Below are 22,692 nucleotides of genomic sequence, written 5' to 3'. Positions count from 1 at the left end.
CCACCCCATAGCAAAAGCTCTCTGGGTGGTTTACAAAGGTTTATTGTTTGGGACGCTTCACTGATAGCCCGTTTTGAATATTAAAAAGCATGCAGTTAAAATCATGGATCACTGGGACCCTAAACTCAAGTAGCTGTACCAGCTACCTGATTGTGGTGGTCTCTAGCTTGGATCCTCCCTCTAAGATCAAAGCTGTCCCCTTTCATTGCCACTGAGAAGCCTTGTTGGTTGCCTATTTATTTCTGACTACAGGCTGTTCTTCCCCTGTTCTTCCTGAGCCATAGAACCTCATCCTTTTGCTTCTGCTGGTTCCTAGGGAGTGGTATCTTATACCAGTCTTGCTATTATAGCGAAAGGCCCATGGGTGCTTGTTTCTTACCTGCCTATTTACAGGCAGAGGGATTGAACTCCACTATTTAAAAACATAAAAATAAAAATAGGGTTTCCAAGACTAACCGTGACCTGCCAGACCACCAAGAGCTAATGGTCAACCAGCTGTTACATATTTTACTTTTCAGATTAAATGTGTTTAATCTAAACTTTAATCCAGATTTAGTTATACTTAGAATAAATGCATTCAAATCAATGAGACATAAGTTAATCATGATTATCTTAAGTACCATTGCTTTCAGCGTATCTGCCCTAAGTATGACTAAGGCCAGATCTACACCAAGCAGGATATAGCACTACGAAAGCAGTATGAAAGCAGTATATAAAAGGCAGGAGCCACACCAAGCAGGATATAGCAGTATGAAAGCGGAATATGGTATGTGTCAATGGACCCCAACAGTTGTCAGTGCACTTCAATACCGCTATAAAGCAGTAGTGTGGCTCCTGCCTCTTATATACTGCTTTCATACCGCTTTCATAGTGGAATATCCTGCTTGGTGTAGATCTGGCCTAAGTTTCAATCCAACCCATTGTTTATGGCTTAATTAATATGATGCGTGCTGAAAAATGCGTTCACTGGAGTAAATTTCATAGGCCTGGACTACAGATTGTTCAATGCATAAAATAATTTATCACAGATTTATGGATAAGACAAGCAGGAGAAATGTGTTATACTGTTCTTTGTAGACTCACAATTTGATTAGTTTTACTTTTAGTGTATCATTTAGTGTAATACTAATCTTGCCATTTTACAATGTTTTACTTACATTTATCTGCCTTAGAATTATACAGAGAAACTAATGCGATAGCTATCTTTATACCTTGGTTTGCATTTTTCTTAAATATTTCATAACGTTTCAAAGTGACCCTCCCCCTTTCAATAATAATACCAAGCATTTCAAAACATTTCACATACATCTTTTCAGTAATTCTTACAACATCATGTTATCCATCCTTATAACAGCTTTGTATTAATCCCATATTACAGATAGGGTTGACATGTAGAGGCATGCCTCAGGCCCCATAATTAGCTGATGAAAGAAATGAGATTTCAGCCAAAGTGTTCCTGGCTCCCAGTTCACACTCTTAGCCACTTTATTCTACCAGCTGATTTTTGGCTGACCTGGTTGTAACTTCTCATTACGGTGGGGGCTGGCAAGATTATTCTAAGAACTAAGAATTATTCAAACATTGTGAAGATGACATGTTGCTATATTGTAAATAAGCTGGCCTACGAAATAGTTCCAAGTGTTTATCTGAGAACATCCAAACTCCTTTTCCAATACATAGATGACATCAAGTCACATCATTCTTCAGATGATATTAAACAGTGCTAATAAGACTGTCACGAGACACATGAGTTTTATTTTACAAGGCAGACATTTGCAGAATGGACTTGGTGACATTTATCTAAAAGGGTGGGATTACAAAGGCTGGCTTGAGCCCTATGCTGTTTCAGCCCCAATGATGGCCTGTGATTTTTGTCAAGTAAATACTAGCGTGGCCAGTATTATCTTTCTGGCTGCATTTGCTATTGTTGTTGCAGAACAGACACTGTAGATCAGTGATTAAGAGTTTGGGCTACACATTACACTCTTAATAAGCAATCACATGGACACCAGCTTTACTCTGCTTATTTAAAATCTCAAAGGCTCCCACTAGTTTGAAGCCTTGGTTTGCCCCCTTGCTTTTCTCTGTATTCCTGTGGAAGAGAGTCCTCCAGCCAAGAACCAGGGGCCACTCTTGGCAGACTCCTTGCCAGGCAGGAAGACAAGGATCTGCTGTCAAGGCCCCTTTTCTTCCTTATCTTTAGTGGGGCAATCTTCTGAGTGCCTGTACTGGCTATAACAACTGGAGGCCAGGCCCAGGCCCATGTGTCATCTTACAAAGGGGGTAGTGAATGCGCCCGCCTCCCATAGCAATGAAATAACAATGAAACGAAAAGGAAGACTTGCGTCCTGATATAGTCTCAGCCATTCCATAACTACTCATGAAACATCCTGGAAGTAGGAAATTATTATTTACTGGGCCATCTGAATATTAGGCTATTACTGGAGGTATTGTTCGGGCTAATGCTGTAGTGTTTTGGATAATACAAAAAGCCTTCTCTATCTAGTTTGTTTTTATTTTTAATACACCCTCATCCCCTGCCACATACATTTTCACCTAGAGAAAGCCTCTTTTTATTTATTTATTTATTTATTTATTTATTGCATTTCTATACTGCCCAATAGCGGAAGCTCTCTGGGTGGTTTACAAAAATTAAAACCATTCAAAATATAAAACAGTATAAAAACGTAGTATAAAATGCAATATAAAAGCACAACCAGGATGCTTGAGGTGACATAGAGAACCCCTACAGTTCGCAATGGGATCGTATACACATGGGGATTCTCTCTCTCTCTCTCTCTCTCTCTCTCTCAAACACATACACACAGATACTGGCTGGACATTAGGAAAAACTTCCTGACTGTTAGAGCAGTATAACAATGGAACCAGTTACCTAGGGACGTTGTGGGCTCTCCCATCTCCTATCTGGTGCCCACCGGATATGTTGAACTGCAATGGGGATGATGGTAGGGTGACCATATGACCGGGTTTGCCCGGATTTGTCTGGATTTTTGATGACAAATCTGGGACGGGGAGGGGAAATCCAGATTTTTCCAAAGGGCAGCTCTAATGGGAATTAACTAAAATGCTTATAACTCTGTCATTTATTAAGATAAAGACATGAAACTTGGCACAATGGTAGCTCTTAGGAAGGGCTTTAGTCATACCAAATTTGAAATAGATCCGTTCATCCATTGGTTTTTTTTAGGATTTTTTTAAAAATTGAGGTTTTAAAATTATTATTTTTAAAATCATCATTTTTAAAGATAAAGAGATGAAACTTTACACCATGATAGGATTTAGGTAGAGCTTTATCCACACCAAATTTGAAACAGATTTGTTCATCCATTGATTTTTTAGGATTTTTTTTTAAATTAAGGTTTTTAAATTATTATTTTTTAAACTGTCATTTTTAAAGATAAAGAGCTGAAAGTTGGCACCATGATAGCTTTTAGGTAGAGCTTTAGCCATAACAAATTCAAACAGATCTGTTCATCTATTGATTTTTAGGAATTTTTTAAAATTTGAGGATTTAAATTTTTTTTAAAAAAATATTATTTTTAAAGATAAAGAGATGAAACTTGGCACCATGATTGCTCTTAACAATTACTTTAGCTATGCCAAGTTTGAAACAGATATGTCCATCCATTGTGTTTTAGGATTTTTTAAAAAAGTTTGAGGTTTTAAAATTATTTTTTAAAAATGACATTTTTAAAAGATAAAGGGCTGAAAGTTGGCACCATGATAGCTTTTAGGTAGAGCTTTAGCCATACCAAATTTGAAACAGATCTGTTCATCCATTGATTTTTAGGAATTTTTTAAAATTTGAGGATTTAAATTTTTCTTTTAAAAAAATTATTTTTAAAGATAAAGAGATGAAACTTGGCACCATGATTGCTCTTAACAATTACTTTAGCTATGCCAAGTTTGAAACAGATATGTCCATCCATTGAGTTTTAGGATTTTTTTTTTAAGTTTGAGGTTTTAAAATTATTTTTTAAAAATGACATTTTTAAAAGATAAAAGGCTGAAAGTTGGCACCACGATAGCTCTTAAGGAGAGATTTAGCCATGCCAGGTTTGAATCAGATCTGTTCATTGTTTCTTTAGGATTTTTTTAAAAGTTCAAAGTTTTAAAATTATTGTGTTTTAAAACTGCTGGAGCCATATCCTTCGAACTCAGGTTGTCAAACCTCCTCTTTGGGGTTTTGCATATTGAGAAGCTTCACCCCTTGGCATTAAGGGGATCTCCAGTCTTTAGGTAAACTGCCACAACACCCACCCTAATGTTAGAGTAGAGAAACTTGTGACAATTATACACAAGCTTTTTTAAAAAATTGAAATTTAAAAAAGCCAGCCATCCTGTTAACAACAACAGCAGCTTGCAATGAGTGAAGACACAGTCAGAAAAGATATTTGAGGGAAGGGGAGACTGTATCACACAAAGCATAGCAAAAGCTTCAAAGTACAGCAAAACCTACAAAAGTAGGAGTGAGTGAAGTTAATTTCAGATACATTGAATCTCTCACTTGTTCTTTATTTCAGTGATTTTAACATTAAGATGCTATGTAGAACAGATTTGTCTTAAATGTGTGCTGTAAAATCAGACATGTGACCAAGGCTATATTTGGGTGGGCACGCCCCCTTGGTGCTGGACACACCCCCTTGGGGGCCGACCATGTTGTCCTCCTTTTTGGTTTCCAAAATATGGTCACCCTAGATGATGGGAGTTGCAGTCCAACACATTTGGAGGGCATCAGGCTGAGGAAATCTGCCTTAGTCCAGACTTCAGGAGTCCCCAACACAGTGCCCATGGACACCTCAACATGGCACGTGGAAAAATCAGTTTTTAAATATGCATACATGGATTTGTATATCCATAGCAATGAATAAACCTTAAATGCATACAATACCCAAACAAGTATCCATTTAAAAGTGCAACCCATTCAGATATTGAAAGTGTTGCAAGACCCTCAGTCATAGGAGGTGAATGCTGTAATATCAGTGTTTTAGCTGTCAAAAGGGCACAGAGAATCTATTTACTCCGACCATTTAATTTCCATGAAATAGGTAAATAATTTAAAATGAATATTGAAGACTGTTCCAAACATATCTGTTTAATAACCTCTTCCCAAAAAGAAGCAGCTCCTGAATATTGCCAAAACATATGCTTAAAAGGAGCATTAGCTGTGTTGCACTTCCAGCAATTGGAAGCATTAGACAATCGTTTATTACAGAAACGTTGCAGTGTCCGATAGACACGAAACAGAAGGTTTTGCTGAAAGCCTAAGATCTGTGGACTTGACAAGTAGACACCAAAAAGCCGATGCACTGATTAGGCATTTTGTGGTGGTGCCCACAGCAGTTTCTCAAATTCCCAAATTGTGTGCCCACAGATCCGAAAAGGTGGGGGACCCCTGCTGTGTTTATTTTTGGCATTGTTCCTCAGCATTTCCATTTTGGCCACAAGACTGGTGGCACATTATACTGCACCTCATAAAGCTTCTCTCCGTTTGTCCATATAGAATTTATAGCCCTGGAGAGGTTTTCATTTTAAAGGATCTAATTGGAGTCTGTAAGCAGAAAAATTTGTAAAAGGAAGTTGAGTTGTATCCTTATTTAATTTGATTTGAATTCCTAGATGGAGAGACCTGGATGCCAAAAAAACATGTTCACTGGCCAGTTAAAAAAAATTCCCATTTGTGAGTCTTACTCCCAAGTTTGTAAATGATGAGCATGGTATTTCAGCACCCCATAATATTAAAATATTTGTGCAAGAGTCCCATGAAGAGTCCCATTTATTGCTACAGAGGTTGTGTAGGAGAACTTTCAGAAATATTTTGTCTTTTGTCTTTTTGATAGGGGTGTCATAGACAACCAGATTTTTAGACTTTTAGCTTTTACAAGAACCATTAAAACATTATACGCTCCTAAACTAAATTAGCCATGGCAAAATTTCCGATTCCAAATAAAGTTTGCTGTACTTTCAAATGGATGGAAGTGGTGGAAGGACAATAATTTGCGAATAATTTTTTTATATATATACACTGAGGCAGTATGGCTTAATGGCTAGAGTTTTAGTCTAAAGTATCTGAGAAGTGGGCCAAGAGTAAAGTACTTAATGGTGTAAGTACTCCACTTGCACCTCATTACATTTATATGCACTCATTTACCCATTAATGGGCTGGCTTGTTGCCATGTAGTATTAGCATGCCAGTGGCATGCTCAATTGCTGGCATGCTAACTCTACTTGCACATGGGGCAGTGCATTCCATTGTGTATTGAAGTGCACTTCACAGGGTTGCCGTGTCCTCTGCTTTTCATCCTGTGTGCTACCCTGAACTCCTTGGAGGAAGATTATGATTTAAGAAAATGAACCTGCAATTGTTGCAGTAGGTCTGCTCTGGACAGGGTTGTTGAACTGATGATTAGTAATGCTGACTCACTATTTCAACTTTCTGTAGATTGCTTAATCTCCCAGTCTTCAAAGCAAATTTTCCAACTGCACAAATGCCCTGCACAAATGCCACACACACACACACACACACACCGCCCAAGCCAAACACATTATTTCTCTTTCACAAATGGACAAATTATCACCAACACTAGTAGCACCTTAAACTTAAAGACAGCTTGACAGGGCCATTCGGATACCCAGGAAGGATGACAGACCAAGAGAAATACACCACTGGTTGTCACCTACAACCCCAATTGAAACCACTGCAATGGATCATCAGTGAACTTCAAGCCATCATCAGCACAGACAGTCTCTCACAAGCCTTGGGAGACAGACCAGTCCTGGCCTACAGACAACCTCTCAACCTGAAGAAGATGCTAACCAGCAATAGTACACAGGACAGAGGGACCAGACCATGCAACAGACCCAAGTGCCAACTCTGCCCCCACATTATTCGGGCAACACTGTCACAGGACCCAACAACATCAGTCACACCATCAACTGCATATTATCAGATTTCCATCTGTACATTTTTCCCCAAATGCATATTTTGTGTCCACCTGCGCACTAAAAAAAACCCCTGCTTGCTCTCTGTCGTGCATTGGGAAGAATGACGCGTTTGAAAGTGTGGAAGCCTCTGATACAATGTGTTGCATAACTTGAATGTTGTTGAAGAGGTTTTGTACCCAGCAATGTAAAAATATCTTGATTTTGTTTTTTCAGTCGATTACCCACTCAGGCCATGATGTCATCTGATCACATGAGACTGAACAGTTAAGCTCCAATTAAGTTAATACTTAAATAGCAATCCCTCAGGAATAACCTTAGATATTATGGGAAGTAGTCAGTATATTTTTAGATTCATATGACTTACTTCTGAGTAGACATGCATTGAATCAATGTTGTGATTACTGGAAGCCAACATGGATTTGTCAGGAAGAAATCCTGTTAGACTAATTTGATCTCATGTTTTGATAGGGTAACCTCCCTTGTGGACTGTGGGAATGCTGTGAACGTCATATATCTTGACTTCAGCAAAGCTTTTGACAAAGTACCACATGACATTCTGATTAACAAACTAGCTAAAAGTGGGCTGGATGGAACAACTATTAGGTGGATTCACAGTTGGCTACAGAATCGGACTCAAAGAGTACTTATCAATGGAACCTTCTCAGACTGGGGAGAGGCAACGAGTGGGGTACTGCAGGGCTCAGTCCTGGGCCCAGTGCTCTTCAACATTTTTATTAATGATTTGGATGAGGAGGTGCAGGGAACGCTGATCAAATTTGCAGATGACACAAAATTGGGTGGGATAGCTAATTCCCTGGAAGACAGAAACGAACTTCAAAGTGATCTTGATAGGCTGGAGTGCTGGCCTGAAAACAACAGAATGAAATTTAATAGGGATAAATACCAAGTTCTACATCAAGGAAATAGAAACCAAAGGCACAGTTACAAGATGGCAGATACTTGGCTCAGCAATACTACAAACGAGAAGGATCTTGGAATTGTTGTAGATCACAAGCTGAATATGAGCCAACAGTGTGATATGGCTGCAAGAAAGGCAAATGCTATTTTGGGCTGCATTAATAGTAGTATAGCTTTCAAATCACGTGAGGTACTGGTTCCTCTCTATTCAGCCCTGGTTAGGCCTCATCTAGAGTATTGCATCCAGTTCTGGGCTCCACAATTCAAGAAGGACGTAGACAAGCTGGAGCGTGTTCAGAGGAGGGCAACCAGGATGATCAGGGGTCTGGAAACAAAGCCCTATAAAGAGAGACTGAAAGAACTGGGCATGTTTAGCCTGGAGAAGAGAAGATTGAGGGGAGACATGATAGCACTCTTCAAATACTTAAAAGGTTGTCTCACAGAGGAGGGCCAGGATCTCTTCTCGATCCTCCCAGAGTGCAGGACACAGAACAACTGGCTCAAGTTAAAGGAAGCCAGATTCCAGCTGGACCTCAGGAAAAACTTCCTGACTGTTACAGCAGTACAACAATGGAATCAGTTACCTAGGAAGGTTGTGGTCTCTCCCACACTAGAGGCATTCAAGAGGCAGCTGGACAACCATCTGTCAGGGATGCTTTAGGGTGGATTCCTGCATTGAGCAGGGGGTTGGACTTGATGGCCTTATAGGCCCCTTCCAACTCTGCTATTCTATGATTCTATGATTCTATGAATTGAACAATAAGACATCCAACCGTTCCTATCTTGGGGCAAGGAACTCAAAAGATAAATCAAATTCAGTTGGCAAGCCATAATCTTATATGGGTTGCATGATCTGGCCAGTCCCATACCTGGCCAGACATCAGAGTTTAACACATTGGTTCATTCATTTTTTTCAACTGAGCTCTGTCTGCGTTCTGTCGACACAACTGTGTTGAAACTTGCAGACAGGAAATCTCTGACTCAGTTCTGGAGCCTCTTCGTTGCTGCCACTTATTATGTTAATATCCATATGTTTGATATTAGTCAGTGATCTAATTCAATTTGAGGTACAATTGCTGGAAAGCAATTATAAACCCTGGACTTTTAATAACTTTATTGAAAAACTTACATAACACAAATAAATTTGAACTATCAATTACCAAGACCACTTCACATTTCCAAGTTCCAAAACTAAAGCTACCATGCATGACTGAATCGAAGTGAATACAGTATGCTGCCAATAATGCCTACATTTCAAAATGTCAGTTCTGAGCTCCTCTAGGGAAAAATATTATCTTTGGCTTATGTTGTGCTCTAAATTGTCATGTACACTGATGGCTATTATTGGTGGTGGTGGTGTTATTCTTATTATTGGTGGTAGTAAGGTTTCAGAAGCATTTGGATTATTAATGACTTTATTGTCAGAATGGCTGATCGAGTATCTATGATTGAGATCTAGTCAGAGCTCATAAACCTATGAGAGGTTAAGCTTAATTTTTTTAGTAGCTAGTTGGGAGATTTCCCAGGGAAAGAATATATAAGACTGCAGGAAATGGGTTTGACTTAGCAGGTGGGGGTTATGCCTCAGGACACAGAACTGAATCAGTGTTTCAGAATACACTAGTAGGACAATGCGGTCTTTGGTGAGATGTGGAAGGCACATGAATGGAAGCCCTTACCAGTTGTGGTCTCTTAAAATATTTTGGCACACTTTGTATAAGGATTTCATTCTTGATGGCTTGGCCCAATTCCAGTGTGGAGTTGCAGTTTCAATTGGATTAGAATATTTTAGTTGCTATAGAAATATTCATCTGCCATTTTAAATAGCAGTTCTAAGCTCAATTGCAGACACTTACAAGGATATTGCCATTAGAAAGATAATCACCACACCCTTCCTGTCCAATCTACAGTCACCTAGAATACCAAACGTATATTTTAAAGAAGGATATAATTTAGAGGTACAGAGTATCTGGCAGTTGGTATCAGCTACTGGAGGCCAAATCCATCCTGCTGATGGAAGTCATCTGGCCAGCAAGTTACAACTCTAGAGGTAAAACTGGGCTGTTTAAGTGTAGGAAATTGTGGGACAAGGACTCAGCAGCTGACAGGACTCCGCATTCGACAGGACTTTGGCCACCCATTCTCTACTTCCTTCTCAAAACCCGTTGCTGACCAGGGATCTAACATATTGCTAGAAGCTGATCAGTGCTGGTCAATGCACATAACTTGAAAAGAAACAGTATATTTCAACAATATACTTTTGTATATTGGTGGATAGCCAATCAATAGAGAATCGCTTGTACAGGCAATAGGCACCTTCACCAGAAGGGCTGTGTGTAAAATCTATTGTTGTAATAGTAAATGTAAAATCTATTGACAGCGTATACAAGTCATTGTCTCCAGAAAGTTTGGATCAAGATTTATTCATGTATTTCTGAGGATTTCTATACTGCTTTTCATTAAAAAATAAATAAATCACAAAATGGTTTTCAAGATAAAATCATGATAAAATACAATAAAACTAATCGTTAAAATAACAAAACAGTAATAAAATAATAATCTGTCAATAAGATAACCAAGGTTAACTGACAATGGTAACAGTCAGAGAAATGCCTGGTCAAACATAAGTATTTTAAGTCATCAATGGAACACTCCACATTAGGAGCCTGCCTAATCTCAATCGGGAGAGCATTTCACATAATGGGTGCCTCCATTGAGAAGTCCTTCCTCTGCACCATGGCCAAATGAGTCTCAGTAGGCCAGGGCACAGTAAACCCTTCTGAATGTAGAGACTGGACATGGAGGTCTCTCAACCTGTTCTGTGATCTTCCCTGAAGGCTGATGGGTACAGTTGGCTTCCTGAAGGCCTTCAAGGAGTTTCCTGATGATATTGCTACCCAGTCTAGTTGACTTTAGGAATATGGAGTTGCAGCTGGTGTAAAAATGTTGGTTGTCCACCTGTTAACCAGGTTAAACCTTATAGCACATTATACCTATTCTAATTACCTTCGCTGGCTGCCTGTTAAGTTTCCAGGCACAATTCAAAGTGCTGTTTTTGACTTATACAGCCCTTAAACTGTCAGCATCCATTGTATCTCAGGAAGTAGACTTCTGCCATAAAAGGCCAACCTGTTTATTCAGGCAGTGCATGAGTGCCTCCTTCACCTAACTCTGTTCCTTCACCCCCAGTTTACTGCATTTGATTGGGCCCACCAAGCTGTATTGTTATTGTCAGTTAAGAAGATTGCTGCTGTATCCCATGAAGGACAAATTGTGACTATAGCATGCTTTGATCGATCATGTGGAAAAGCCCTTGTAATAGTTCTTGTTCATCATTTACTCTGAAAAGGAACGTTTTCCCAAGATGCATCTCCAGAATTCATACAGTTGCATACCCAGAATTCTGATTTATTTGTGGTCTTTGGAACTAGGACTAGCACTGTCTTCAGAGACGTAATAGCAGAATAAAGAATGCAGTAATAGGTTCATATAAAAATTATGCATATGGTCTGTCAAATCTGTATGGTATTGAATAAGCAACAACATTAATTAGTCTAGAAATATATAACGTGCAAAACTTGCTCTAACCTTTAAAAGGATCAAATTGGCCTTCCTATCATTCTGCTAAACAGTCTCCTTAATTTCTTTTTCTTTTCCCCCTCTCCCCTCCCCCTCCCCTTTTCCTCATGTGTCATGTATTTTTTTTTAGAATGTAAGCCTGAGGGCAGGGACTGTCTTCTTTACTGATTTATTGTAAACCGCTGTGGGAGCCTTTTTGGCTTTGGTGAGGGATAAAAATACTCTAAATAAATAAATACTTGCATCAGCAGATTTTTATCTCCTTTTGGTTTCTTGAAATATATAAACTTTTCAAATGTATTATTGTTCTAGATTTATTATTGTCTGTCAAATACTTCCAGCTTTTTACGTAAAACTGTTGAAATGCAAGTAGGCTATGCTTAATATAGCTTTAAAATTATTATATAGCTATTAAATCACAGTTTGGAAACCAATTGTCATCAAATATTGTTGATTCTTCTGTTTTCCCCCCATCACAACTGGGAAGTTAGTCTTTTTAATGTCAGCTTCAGAGATTGTCCTCAGATGACATTTAATTGAAATCTATATAAATACATAGATGTGCAAATGATTCAAGCATGTTTTGCCACTGACAGATATGGTAATATGATCTGTTGCAGTGTGTTTGGCTTTTTTGGCTTGGCTTGTTGTTGTTGTTATTGGCTATATATGAATGTAATTTCTAATTTTTATTGAAAGAAAGTAAATGCTGTGCAGCTTCAGGGTTTTCTGAACATCACCATATTCTCAGTTGTTTTTCTTTCAGTTTTAATTTCCTGAAACGAACTATAGTTTCTCTTTACATGCTTGTGTTTTTTTCTGTCCAGAGGGAAAATATGTGAGGGAAAATAATTTTATTTGGGTGTTAAAAACCTGTTTAATGAGCAGCACGGAAATCCCTGACTTCTCTCCATTTCTCCTGACCTCTGTTCTTTGAAGATCAGTGATCACCAGCCCACAGGGCATAGTGTATTTCTAACAGAGCCAGACTTTTAAACTTTAACTCACACTCTTCTAACAATCTGTAAGAAGAATATTTGAGAGAGAGAAATTTCTCTTGCTTTTCAGACTTGTCTTACTGGCTCTTTGCCATCCCTGAGTGGCCCCTTCTTAACCTTTAAAATCATGGAAGTGTTAGAAGACCATTAAGAGCTGACTAGGTAAAAACAAAAACACAATATTGGGAAATTGTCTTCTAATATTAGGGATGAATCATGGCCTTAGTAGAATCAGATTTGTATTTGGACTTGGCTGGCTGGTAGTGACCAAAGATGAAGTGGCAGACTGGGCTGGACTACAACTCCCATCATCCCTGACCATTGCCCATGCTGGTTGGGGCTGATGGGGGTTAGAGTGCAACAACATCTGGAAGTCCACATGTTTCCCAGCTCTGCTGTCTAGGGCTGGTGTAATATAGTGTTTAGAATGTCAGACTAGAACTGAGAGAGACCTAGGTTCAAATCCCTACACAGTCATGAAGCTTACAAGGCGACTTTGGGTAGTTTCTCATGTCTCAAACTAACCTGCCCCACAGGGTTGTTGTGAGAATAAAGTTGGCAGGGGAGAGAACCATATACGGTGCCCTAAGATCCTTGAAAGAATGGCAGGGCAAAAACGCAATAAACAAAATATATTTTGTATCTGTTTTAACTGCTTTTATCTGTTTTAAATATATAGTTATCTTCCAAATTCTTTGCTAGGAATTGAGTAGCAGAGAAGGGCTATAAATTGAACAAAAGAGTGAAAAGTTTTGGATGATGGTGACTATTAAAGTAATGTTGTATTTTATTCTTTTGATTCCAGCAAAATCAATTTACATATTTTAAGCTCAACTTTATTTAGTTCTAAAACTTTGATAAAACCCAAGCCCACCTATAATATTTATATCTCCTGAACCACGTTTTTACCTTTTAAGAGCCAAGGTGCATGCAATATATTATATGGAATAAATGGTAAATTCTCCCAATGGAGGTATTGGGACCAATCCTTTTCAACTTATTCATAAATGATCTGGAATTAGGAGTGAACAGTGAAGTGGCCAAGTTTGACAACGACACCAAATTATTTAAGGTTATTAAAACACAAAGGGATTGTGAAGAACTCCAAAGGGATTTCTCCCTTTGCACGTTGGGGCAAAAAAACCACCCAACTTCAAATATAACCTAATGGGATCTGAGCTGGTGGTGACCAAACAAGAAAGCCTGTGTGCACCAGTTGCTGGGGAACATGGGTGGGAGGGTGCTGTTGCACCATGTCCTGCCTTGTTGGTCCCTGGCCGATGGCTGGTTGGCCACTGTGTGAACAGAGTGCTGGACTAGATGGACCCTTGGTCTGATCCAGCAGGGCACTTCTTAGGTTCTTACATGTATCTATGCATTTAATGTTCAGGTTTTTAAATATATATATGCAAATATCATCAACTGGGATGGGGAGGATGACCATTTTCAGGGTTGCGCTGATAGGGGATTCGCCACCCCCACCCCAAGAAAATGCTAGTGGCAGAGGAGGGATTTTCCTCAGGACCACAACAGGTGGGAAATGGTTAAATTCTTTCTGCCCACCTGATGCGATCCTGATAATTATCAAATACCCTCCCCAGCTGATGCAATATGCATTGTATTAAAAACTGAATATTAAATGCAACAACTCATTAAAAATCACACGCTTAGTTTGGCCCTGATAAGGTATGGCAGACTGTAGAAATTCCATATAGTTTTCTCTGTTCACATGCAAAGCAGTTTATTTGAATCAACTGTGTGAAGTGATGAAAAGGGGGAGTCCTGGTTCCCCTCTGCACTCTACTGAACTGATTTTGGCTAGGAAACTGGAAACATTTCAGTTGCTTTAAAAAGTATCATGTTATAGACAATTTTTTTTAAAAAAAAATAGCTCCTAGGCTGGCAAAATAATTTTATTTTTTAAGGAATGGCTTACTGGAACTCCACCCTGTCACGCCAATCTTTTAACAGCACTGGCAGAAAGAGCCCAAAAGCAGGTTTCCTGTATTAAGTGAGGTAGAATAAACATACCTTATTCCAACTGCTATTTCAAAGGCTTTGAGGAATGCCAGAAACTAATTATTTTTGCTCAGCTCAGTCTTAGCATTACAGAGATGTACAAAATACTCAGTACAGATGTTGTTCTATCAATTGGCAATTTAAATTACACATTTATGGCCAGAATCTCTTGGCCTCTTTGTGGAGATGTGTAAGATAGCAGAGCACTGCTGGCATACGTCTGTATGAAATGTATTGTAGAGATAACAGCCACAATCCAATACAATTTTCAGCCTCAAGTGCATTTAATTCTCTGCTGGATTTCAGCCAAGAAAATCTTCTATAGCATGGATTTGGTACAGTTTATGAATAAGTTTTTGGTTGGCACTAATGTTCTTTTGAGGATAATGTGGTGAAGACTAGAATTTTGAATGGGTTTCTATTGAAAAAGAGCCATACAGTAAAACCCATGTGTGCTAACAAATCAAGTGGTGCAGTTGAAAAATAGAGGATCATGTAAACACATTGATTGGCGTTGGTACTTTTCATTTCATTTCATGCAGTCATTCATCCTTTCGTTCATTCATTCCATTTCTATTCTTCCCAAAATCCAAGGCTCTCTTTAGCTGCTTCTTAGACCTTGGAAGCTGAAAAAGTAGGATTCTTTTCTGCACCCTATCAAAAATGGGCTTGACAGGGATGTACTATTCCAACATTCTGATGCTCTCAAGATCAGTTGGACTGTAACTTACATTATCCCCGGCCAGCATGGTTGGCTGCCACAGACATCAGATTGGGAAAGGCTGTGCTACTCTCTTGTACCGGCCCTCATAACACTTCTGATGTAGCCATTCCTCTGTCCAAGAAAAACAGTTCTGAAATCAATTTTGCTACCTAATATTATGTCCATTAATTGTGTCGCATGAATGACTCACCCAGCAGCTACCAAACCACTCACTAAATTCATCACAGCGTACATCAAACTCTTAGATGTGGTTTGATTTGCTTCTCCACCTGAAATCATTCCAGAAAAACTTTTATTTTCTTCGAGTTGTTTTAAAAACACATACACATCAACATTGTCTGGGAGAAGAAAATGTGTTACTTAAATAATCTCTAAATATCCTGATTTATGAATACATTCATTTTTTTTTTTGTTTCCACCTTCCTTGGTGGTATGTGCTTCTGTATTAATAGATTGATAATTGCTTGGAAGTTCAATATGTGGATTTTGATATGTTTGGGGGTGAATGTGGTGGGGGGGGGGGAAGAAAAGGAATCAGAGTCAAAAGAAATTTTTGGGTGGAGAGAGAATAGTCTCTCTATTGTGTGCTTCTGAGGACATTTCTAGTTTGTATGTGATTGTTGTTTATTCATTCAGTTGCTTCCGACTTTTCATGACTTCATGGACCAGCCCACGCCAGAGCTTTTTGCTGGCCGTTGCCACCCCTAGCTCCCCCAAGGTCAAGTCTGTCACCTGTATGTGATGCTGCTGTTTTATTCTCAGCTTTCCAAATATGCAGATTGCTAAATCTAATGGCTGGGATTTCCCATTAGCTCACAATGATGTGCAGCGCCGAGACACAGAGGATTACTTTATTTCCTTCTCAGAATACCCAGGAAGTTCTTGATGATGTCATTGTTGGCTTGGCTTGGCCTCTCACCAGCCTGTGAAAAGAAAACACATGAGATCAGAAAGGGAAATAAAAGCTATAGCCAATCTCTGAAAGGGGAACTTAAGTAAACCAAGCATCCTAATCTACACTTCTTCTTTTAATGAATCCTTGATTAATGAGCACAAGCCCCCTGCCCTGTCAAACCTGAGGGACGGTGGTGGTTGAGAAATTGGAGAGGCAATGCTGATTCTCTCTCTCTCTCTCTCTCTCTCACACACACACACAGAGAGAGAGAGAGAGAGAGTCCATCATTTGTAGCCATCTGGTTGCTACTGACAGCAAGTTCAGTGCTCAGGAGGGCTCCTACGTGCTGAAGTTGAAGGGCTGGGAGCCTCACAGTGGTCAGGTACTTCCAGCAAGCACAAGAGCTTAGGAAATCCCAAATATTATATAGGCACAGCCTATATAATGTCTCGTCACATGTGGCTCAGCCTCAGTTGGCAGCACAACGCACCCTCAGGTTCAGACTTACCCTAGGTATTCATTAGTTACTCAACTGAAGCTAAGAAAGTTTTTTTTTCATGCCCTCCAGATTGGTCAATGCTGAGTATGTTTTTGTCTTCCCAGCGGTATCATGTTAGGTAATTAGTATATAATTGGTTCTAATACCTAACCGTCACAACTTTGACAGGTAGAAAAGAGAAAAGGGCCAGATTAAGGTCATGGAAGATGAAGCTAGATGTGCCTGTAATTAGAAGCAAGGGGATGGAGTGGTGACCGTTCAACAAATTCTGAGCAACTGCTGGAAATGGGAACCTCTCTTAGCCCACATGTAACAGCAAACATAAGACTTCACCATGATGAAAGGTTGAAGCTTGAGCTGACTGCCTGAGGAGCCAGATACTTAGGAGAGCAAAGGAAACTACAGCCTGCTCTCCCAACCCTATTATTTCCTAACTTAATACTGGCTGTAAATAAATAAAGTTGTGGCAAAATTTTATTTGAAGAATGATGCATGGTGACAACACAATCCTAATTCAACCAGAGGTCACTGCAGCTGTAGAATGATGTCATCAACACACCCAGCACCAGTACTTTTGTTATCTCTCTGCTTACTAGATAACATGTAAGAAGGACATCTGGATTTTTGCCTCTGTAAGAGATAGGAGCATAGCAATTACTGTTTGTAAGTCACAATGTTGCTAAAGTGTGCTTAGATAGCTCAGATTTGTAACAGACATTTTCTTTCTTTTACCTCTGTGGACTTGTTCAGACATTATCATCATCATCATTAGATGATGATGAATTTTGTTTCTATACTACACAACAGCCAAAGCTCAGAAAAAAGGAGAAACGGGTTCTCAGGATGCAAATAATTTATTTTCACGAAGCCCGACGCATTTCAGCCTGTATTTTATTCAAAGGCCTTCCTCAGGGAGGTGGAACATTAATAATACGATAAAATACATTAGGATAAGATATAACATTAAAATATATTTTTGTTATTTGGTTAATTAGGCAGTTATTAGGTTAATTAGTCACTTGTTTGAAGGCATGGCATGTTCAACATCCCTGTTTCTGATTGTAACATTCTACTGTTCCAGAAGTAAATGATTAACCACTTTGATAGGCAGCAATTTGATAGTGCACCCTTCTCTAATCGGGTGCCCTCCAGATGTTTTGGACTTCAACTCCCATTAGTCCCAGCCAGCTGGACCAGTGGTCAGAGACATGCTAGGAGTTATAGTTGAAAAGATCTTGAAGGCACCAGATTGGGGAAGGGTAGTTTGCAGGATCAGAGCAGTGTATATAAAGTTTCCAGGAGGCCTCCTATCCAGGCTCTTTTATAACTGCTCATTCTTAAGCTATGGGGAGACCCTACAAGATATAATAGTAAAAGTTGTAATTGGCCAATATAATTGCATCATAATTAATTCTGGAAGTTCATCTTACCTGGAGTGCTTCCAGAAGGACCGCTCCTAACGCTACTAGTCAAAAGGCTCTGTGCAGCTATTCCATCTTTTTCTCCTTAACTGTTGTTGTTGTTGTTTTTGGGTGGTGGTGGTAAGAAAAATGATAACAGGAGTGGTGAGAGAACACAGAAAGGTTACAAGTAGAAGACATCATCACCTGAACATCCATTAAAATTCCATGAGTGAAGCAGGGCAATGGTGCCATAAAAGCATAGTCTGGAAGCACCCCTGCAATCAATATTTACTTCTCATAAGTCAGTGTAGTGGCTTACCACAAAGTAAGTGGTAGAGTGATGGGCAAATGTACTGGTCAGGTTATGGCCTGCTCCGCTTCAGAGATGGAACAACACCATGCACGTTCTCTACACATATTAAGCATGCTTGATATGAGTGCCCTGCATTTTCAAAGCTTAGGGGATCCTTCTCTGCCATTTTATTTGTTTTGGTGCTTTCTCACAGGCCTCTTTTCTGCTGTTTCTTTTTAGGTGTGCTTTCTCTGCCTGCATACTTCAGTCCTTACAATGACGGATCCATAGGCAGCAACGGAAGGGCTGATGCTTATGCCCAGCTAGAACTCCGAACTTTAGAACAGTCTCTCCTGGCAACGTGTGTTGGAAGCATCTCCGAACTGAGTGAGTTTCATATGCAATGGATAACTTATTTGTTTACACAAGGGTTGAGGCCTTTCTCTATTGAAGTCAAGGGAAATCTTGCCATTGGCTCTGCTGTTGTTTTCCTTGGGCTCACATTGTGCAAGATATAAACATTTCATGATGTTATTCAATGAAATTCATATTCTGTTGCTGGGTATTTTTAATATAATTTACTATCGCGATGTTAAAAAAGAGCTTTCTTCCATCATATTACTATTATTGTTACTGGCATTATTATTTATTTACCATGCTGTCAATATACATGGTGCATTGCAAATAAAAGGTTTGACAGGTCCCTGTCTCAAGGGATTTTCAGTCTAAAAATAGACACAAGCGAAACAACAGAATAAGAGAAGGGAAATGGAAGCAGGGATAAATGGGGGAAGAATATGCGATGAACTCAATTACACATCCTTCAGCTTAGTTACAGTAAAGACTGCAGGAAGTTGTTCCAAAGGTGAGTTTTGAGCAGGGATTTGCAGTCAGAAGGGGTGGTCTTGTGGAAGTGTTCTCAAAGACAGTTCCAGGCATAAGAAGCAGCAAGGGAGGGCAGATGGAGTAGTTTCAAGGAGCAGGAGGCCTTGGGATGGTGGATGGGAGATGGAAGTGTGAAGGCCACAGGTAGGGAGTTGTCAGTAAATCAGAAAGGGGTGAGCAATCTTTAACCCAGTCTGCAGTCAGCCCACAAGGCCAGAGGAGCCTTACTCACTTTTCCACACTGGGCTGTTAGCACAGCCTGGACAGAGATCCCAGTTGGGGTTGTTGTGGAGAGGAGGGGCGGCAGATGAGACTTTAGTTTTCCCCTCCCTTAGCACTCTGAAGCAGTGATCCTGAACAGGGCCCCAGGGCAGGGTGAAGGAGAGTCTTTTTAGCCCTCTCCTCCCTGAGCGATCCTGTGCCCCTGTGCGTGTATGCATGTGTATGTATACACAGACATGCACATCAGTGCATGTGCATGGCCCTTCTGGCACTGCATGCGTCCTTCAGTGCTGAAAAGGTTCCCCACTCCTGAGGTAAAAGCAGAGGCATAGGACAGGACAGGCAACATGGAGGGCTTTAAACATAAGGATTGAAAGCTTACTCAGGAACTGGGTGTGGACAGAAGTCATGAACTTGACCAAAACTTGGAGGTGCTTAAGGCCTTCTTGACAATTTGTTCCAAATATGTAAGAGCAGTTGATGTATATATCACCTGTTTTGGACAGCATAGCATTTCATGGCGCTGTGCATTAGATTGTTGTTATTATTATTATGATTTGACCTTTTGCTTAGTAATGTCCAAATGCTGCAGGGCCCACTTTCCAGTCTAGAAACCAATTTTACCTTCTAGTTAAAAGACACCACACATTTCCTCTTAACTTCAGTGTTTTCTATTCTTAAAAAAGGCAGAGGAAAATCATGAAAACACATATTTTCATACAAGGTTTGGAAAGTCTGCTTATATTTTGATTAACTACATTTGGAGCCTCTACTATCCAACAAAGTCCCTTTAAGTTGTGCTTTGCTGGCCTATTTCTTTTCCTGGAAAAACATTCTCTTTGGCATTTCTCCCCTAGCGTACCACCACCATCTGAAGGCTACTGTCAGAAGCCAACACATACCTTACAGGTTTCACCATTTATTTCGTGAGCGGCCTTAATTTGAGGTTTTACCCCAAAAAAATCTTTTTAGTATACCTCTGTATATTCTGCAACACAAGCAAGCGCTTGTAGCACAAGTCCATGATTGAATGCAGCTTCCTTTCCCCACACACTGATTTGGCTGGCTCAGTGATTTCATTTAATGAATGGATCTCCTTATATATTCTTTTACCCCTGGCTTTTAAAAAAATGTGGCCAGACATTGCCAATGCAACAGGGAAGGAATAGAGGGTAAGCGATATGTATATCATTCGACACTGAAAATTCAAATTCCAGATGTACCTCTTGTGTAATTGTGCAGTTCTGTGGATCAGCGCTAACAGAAGTTTCACAGAATGAAAATTCATGCAGAAATTATAATACACTAGCTATTAGTTTTTTCAAACCTAAAAGATCCACCCTCCTGAGCAGAGAATGTGCAGCTTAGTCCTCTGCATTTTTACCCAAATGTAATTCCACTGTGTTCAGTCAGACTTCCTCCCAAGTAAATATGCATAGGATTTCACTGACTTCAATGCAGCTTATGCCATAGTAAACTCCAGTAAAGCCCTAAACATCCCTAGTGTTTAGGATTGCGGCTGTTCCTTATTTCAGTGGTTGGAAAGAAATGTTCGCCCTTATGTGGCTTTTCAAGAATGAACTTTGAAGTGCTCATTGCTATTTTCACTGTACATTTTCCCAGCATTGTAATCCTACACGAACAATGGAAGACTCTTTCCTGTGCGCCGTAGAGTCTAAAGAAATTGAGGATTCTCAGAGAAAAATAGGAACCTGTGGCTTATACATATACAAAATGTAGCATTGTACTTATTTAAACCACTGATATGTCAGAAACCTAACCTTGACCTTTAGTATGAGGAGCCTTTAAATAAAATATGAACCTGTCTGTATATCAGCCTGATAAAAAGTCTACATAACGTGTGATCCAGCTAGCTGAATGGAGTTCACCAACCATGTACTGTGACCTGTTCAGTGCTTAGCAACCAACTTTTTCTCTCCTGAGCTCTACTCAGGCAGCAAAAACAAGACATTTGTTGGGCCCTGAAGAGCCACCATATCTGGCTGCTGAGTTGTTTTTGGCTTGGTGAGTCACATTTTTTCAGGGCTGCTTTAAAAAAGAGAGAAGAAAGTACCTGCTGACCAAAAATAAAAACATGACAGAATCTGTAGATTTCTTATGATCAAAGTGTCTCACTTCAGTTGGCTTCCTACACTGGCCTTATGTGGAAAATGCAAGCTGGGGGAAATCTTCTCATTCTGAGTCTTTCTCCTCTACTGAATTCTAATTCCTAGTTCTTTCCTAATTTTCTAATTCTAGTAGGAATCTCTAGCTAGTCTTAAATAGCTTAATTATAGGTTTAATATAATTAAAATGAAAATTATGCCTGTGTGGTGTGTGTTAGAGTGATGGACTGGGGAGTCCTAAGTTCATAAAATGAAGAGGAGGGGGATCATGTACGCCACCTTGGGCTCCATGGAGGAAAGGCGGGATATAAATGTAACAAAGAAATAGACAAAGAAATAAATTTTCTGAGGATGAATAGAAAAGAGTAAATGGCTACCTATAGATTGGACTTTTCAGGGTGGCTGGTGAAAGGCATTCATTAGAACATGTGAGTAAGACTTTTTTCCCCTTCTCTGCTCCTTTTCCAGGCGATTTGGTGTCACGAGCAATGCACCATATGCAGTGTTTGAATACCCTCCGGCCTGGCATGAGTCCTGTTCGACAAAGCAGGCAACAGCAGCAACCCATCACTTGGTCCCCCGATGCCCTGCACACCCTTTATTATTTTTTACGCTGCCCTCAGATGGAGTCGATGGAAAACCCCAACCTGGATCCACCGAGAATGGCCCTGAATAATGAGCGGTAGGTCTGGCTGTTTACAGTCCAAAATCACCTTTCAAGCTAAGAAAGGCTCATTTTGTAGTGCAGGGTATTTGATGTGGTGCAATTGGTTCTATTGAATTCCACATTATCAGTAATCATCTGACATTCCTGTACAGCAGCCATGTTCTTCCTTAGCTTGGCCAACAAGCTGCAAGTTGTCTTTGTCACTGACTTCCGTAAGTAAGGCACATACTATATAACGGTCTCCAACATGGTGCCTGTGGACATTTCCAATGGTGCCCGTGAAGGGGTACCAAATGTGGCACCTGCAAATATGTACATGTATTTGTAAAAGTCCATAGGAATGAAATGCATACAACTTTCTAGCAATTATACATAGGCTTCAACAAAAGTAACTAAATACCCAAATAAATGTCCATTTGAAAATGCCACCCATTCAAATATTGAAAATGTTGTAAGGTCCTCAATCTATTGCATTATAGGAGGTAAGTATTTATAATTC

At 39.7% G+C, this 22,692-nt stretch overlaps 1 protein-coding gene across 1 annotated transcript in view; it reads left to right on the top strand.

Moving 5' to 3' along the window:
• Nucleotides 1–22,692, top strand: part of ABTB2 (ankyrin repeat and BTB domain containing 2) — a 173,928-nt gene that overhangs the window by 102,391 nt on the left and 48,845 nt on the right. Inside the window, exons 2-3 of the mRNA XM_063117416.1 lie at nucleotides 18,534–18,680; nucleotides 21,995–22,208. Coding sequence (XP_062973486.1) covers nucleotides 18,534–18,680; nucleotides 21,995–22,208 — 361 coding nt within the window. The remainder of the gene's footprint in view (nucleotides 1–18,533; nucleotides 18,681–21,994; nucleotides 22,209–22,692) is intronic.

The sequence above is a fragment of the Elgaria multicarinata genome, chromosome 2 (assembly GCF_023053635.1).
Source record: "Elgaria multicarinata webbii isolate HBS135686 ecotype San Diego chromosome 2, rElgMul1.1.pri, whole genome shotgun sequence".
In the NCBI taxonomy this organism is placed as follows: domain Eukaryota; kingdom Metazoa; phylum Chordata; class Lepidosauria; order Squamata; family Anguidae; genus Elgaria; species Elgaria multicarinata.
Note: the sequence above shows the minus strand (reverse complement) of the source record. Positions and strands in the feature narration are given on the sequence as shown.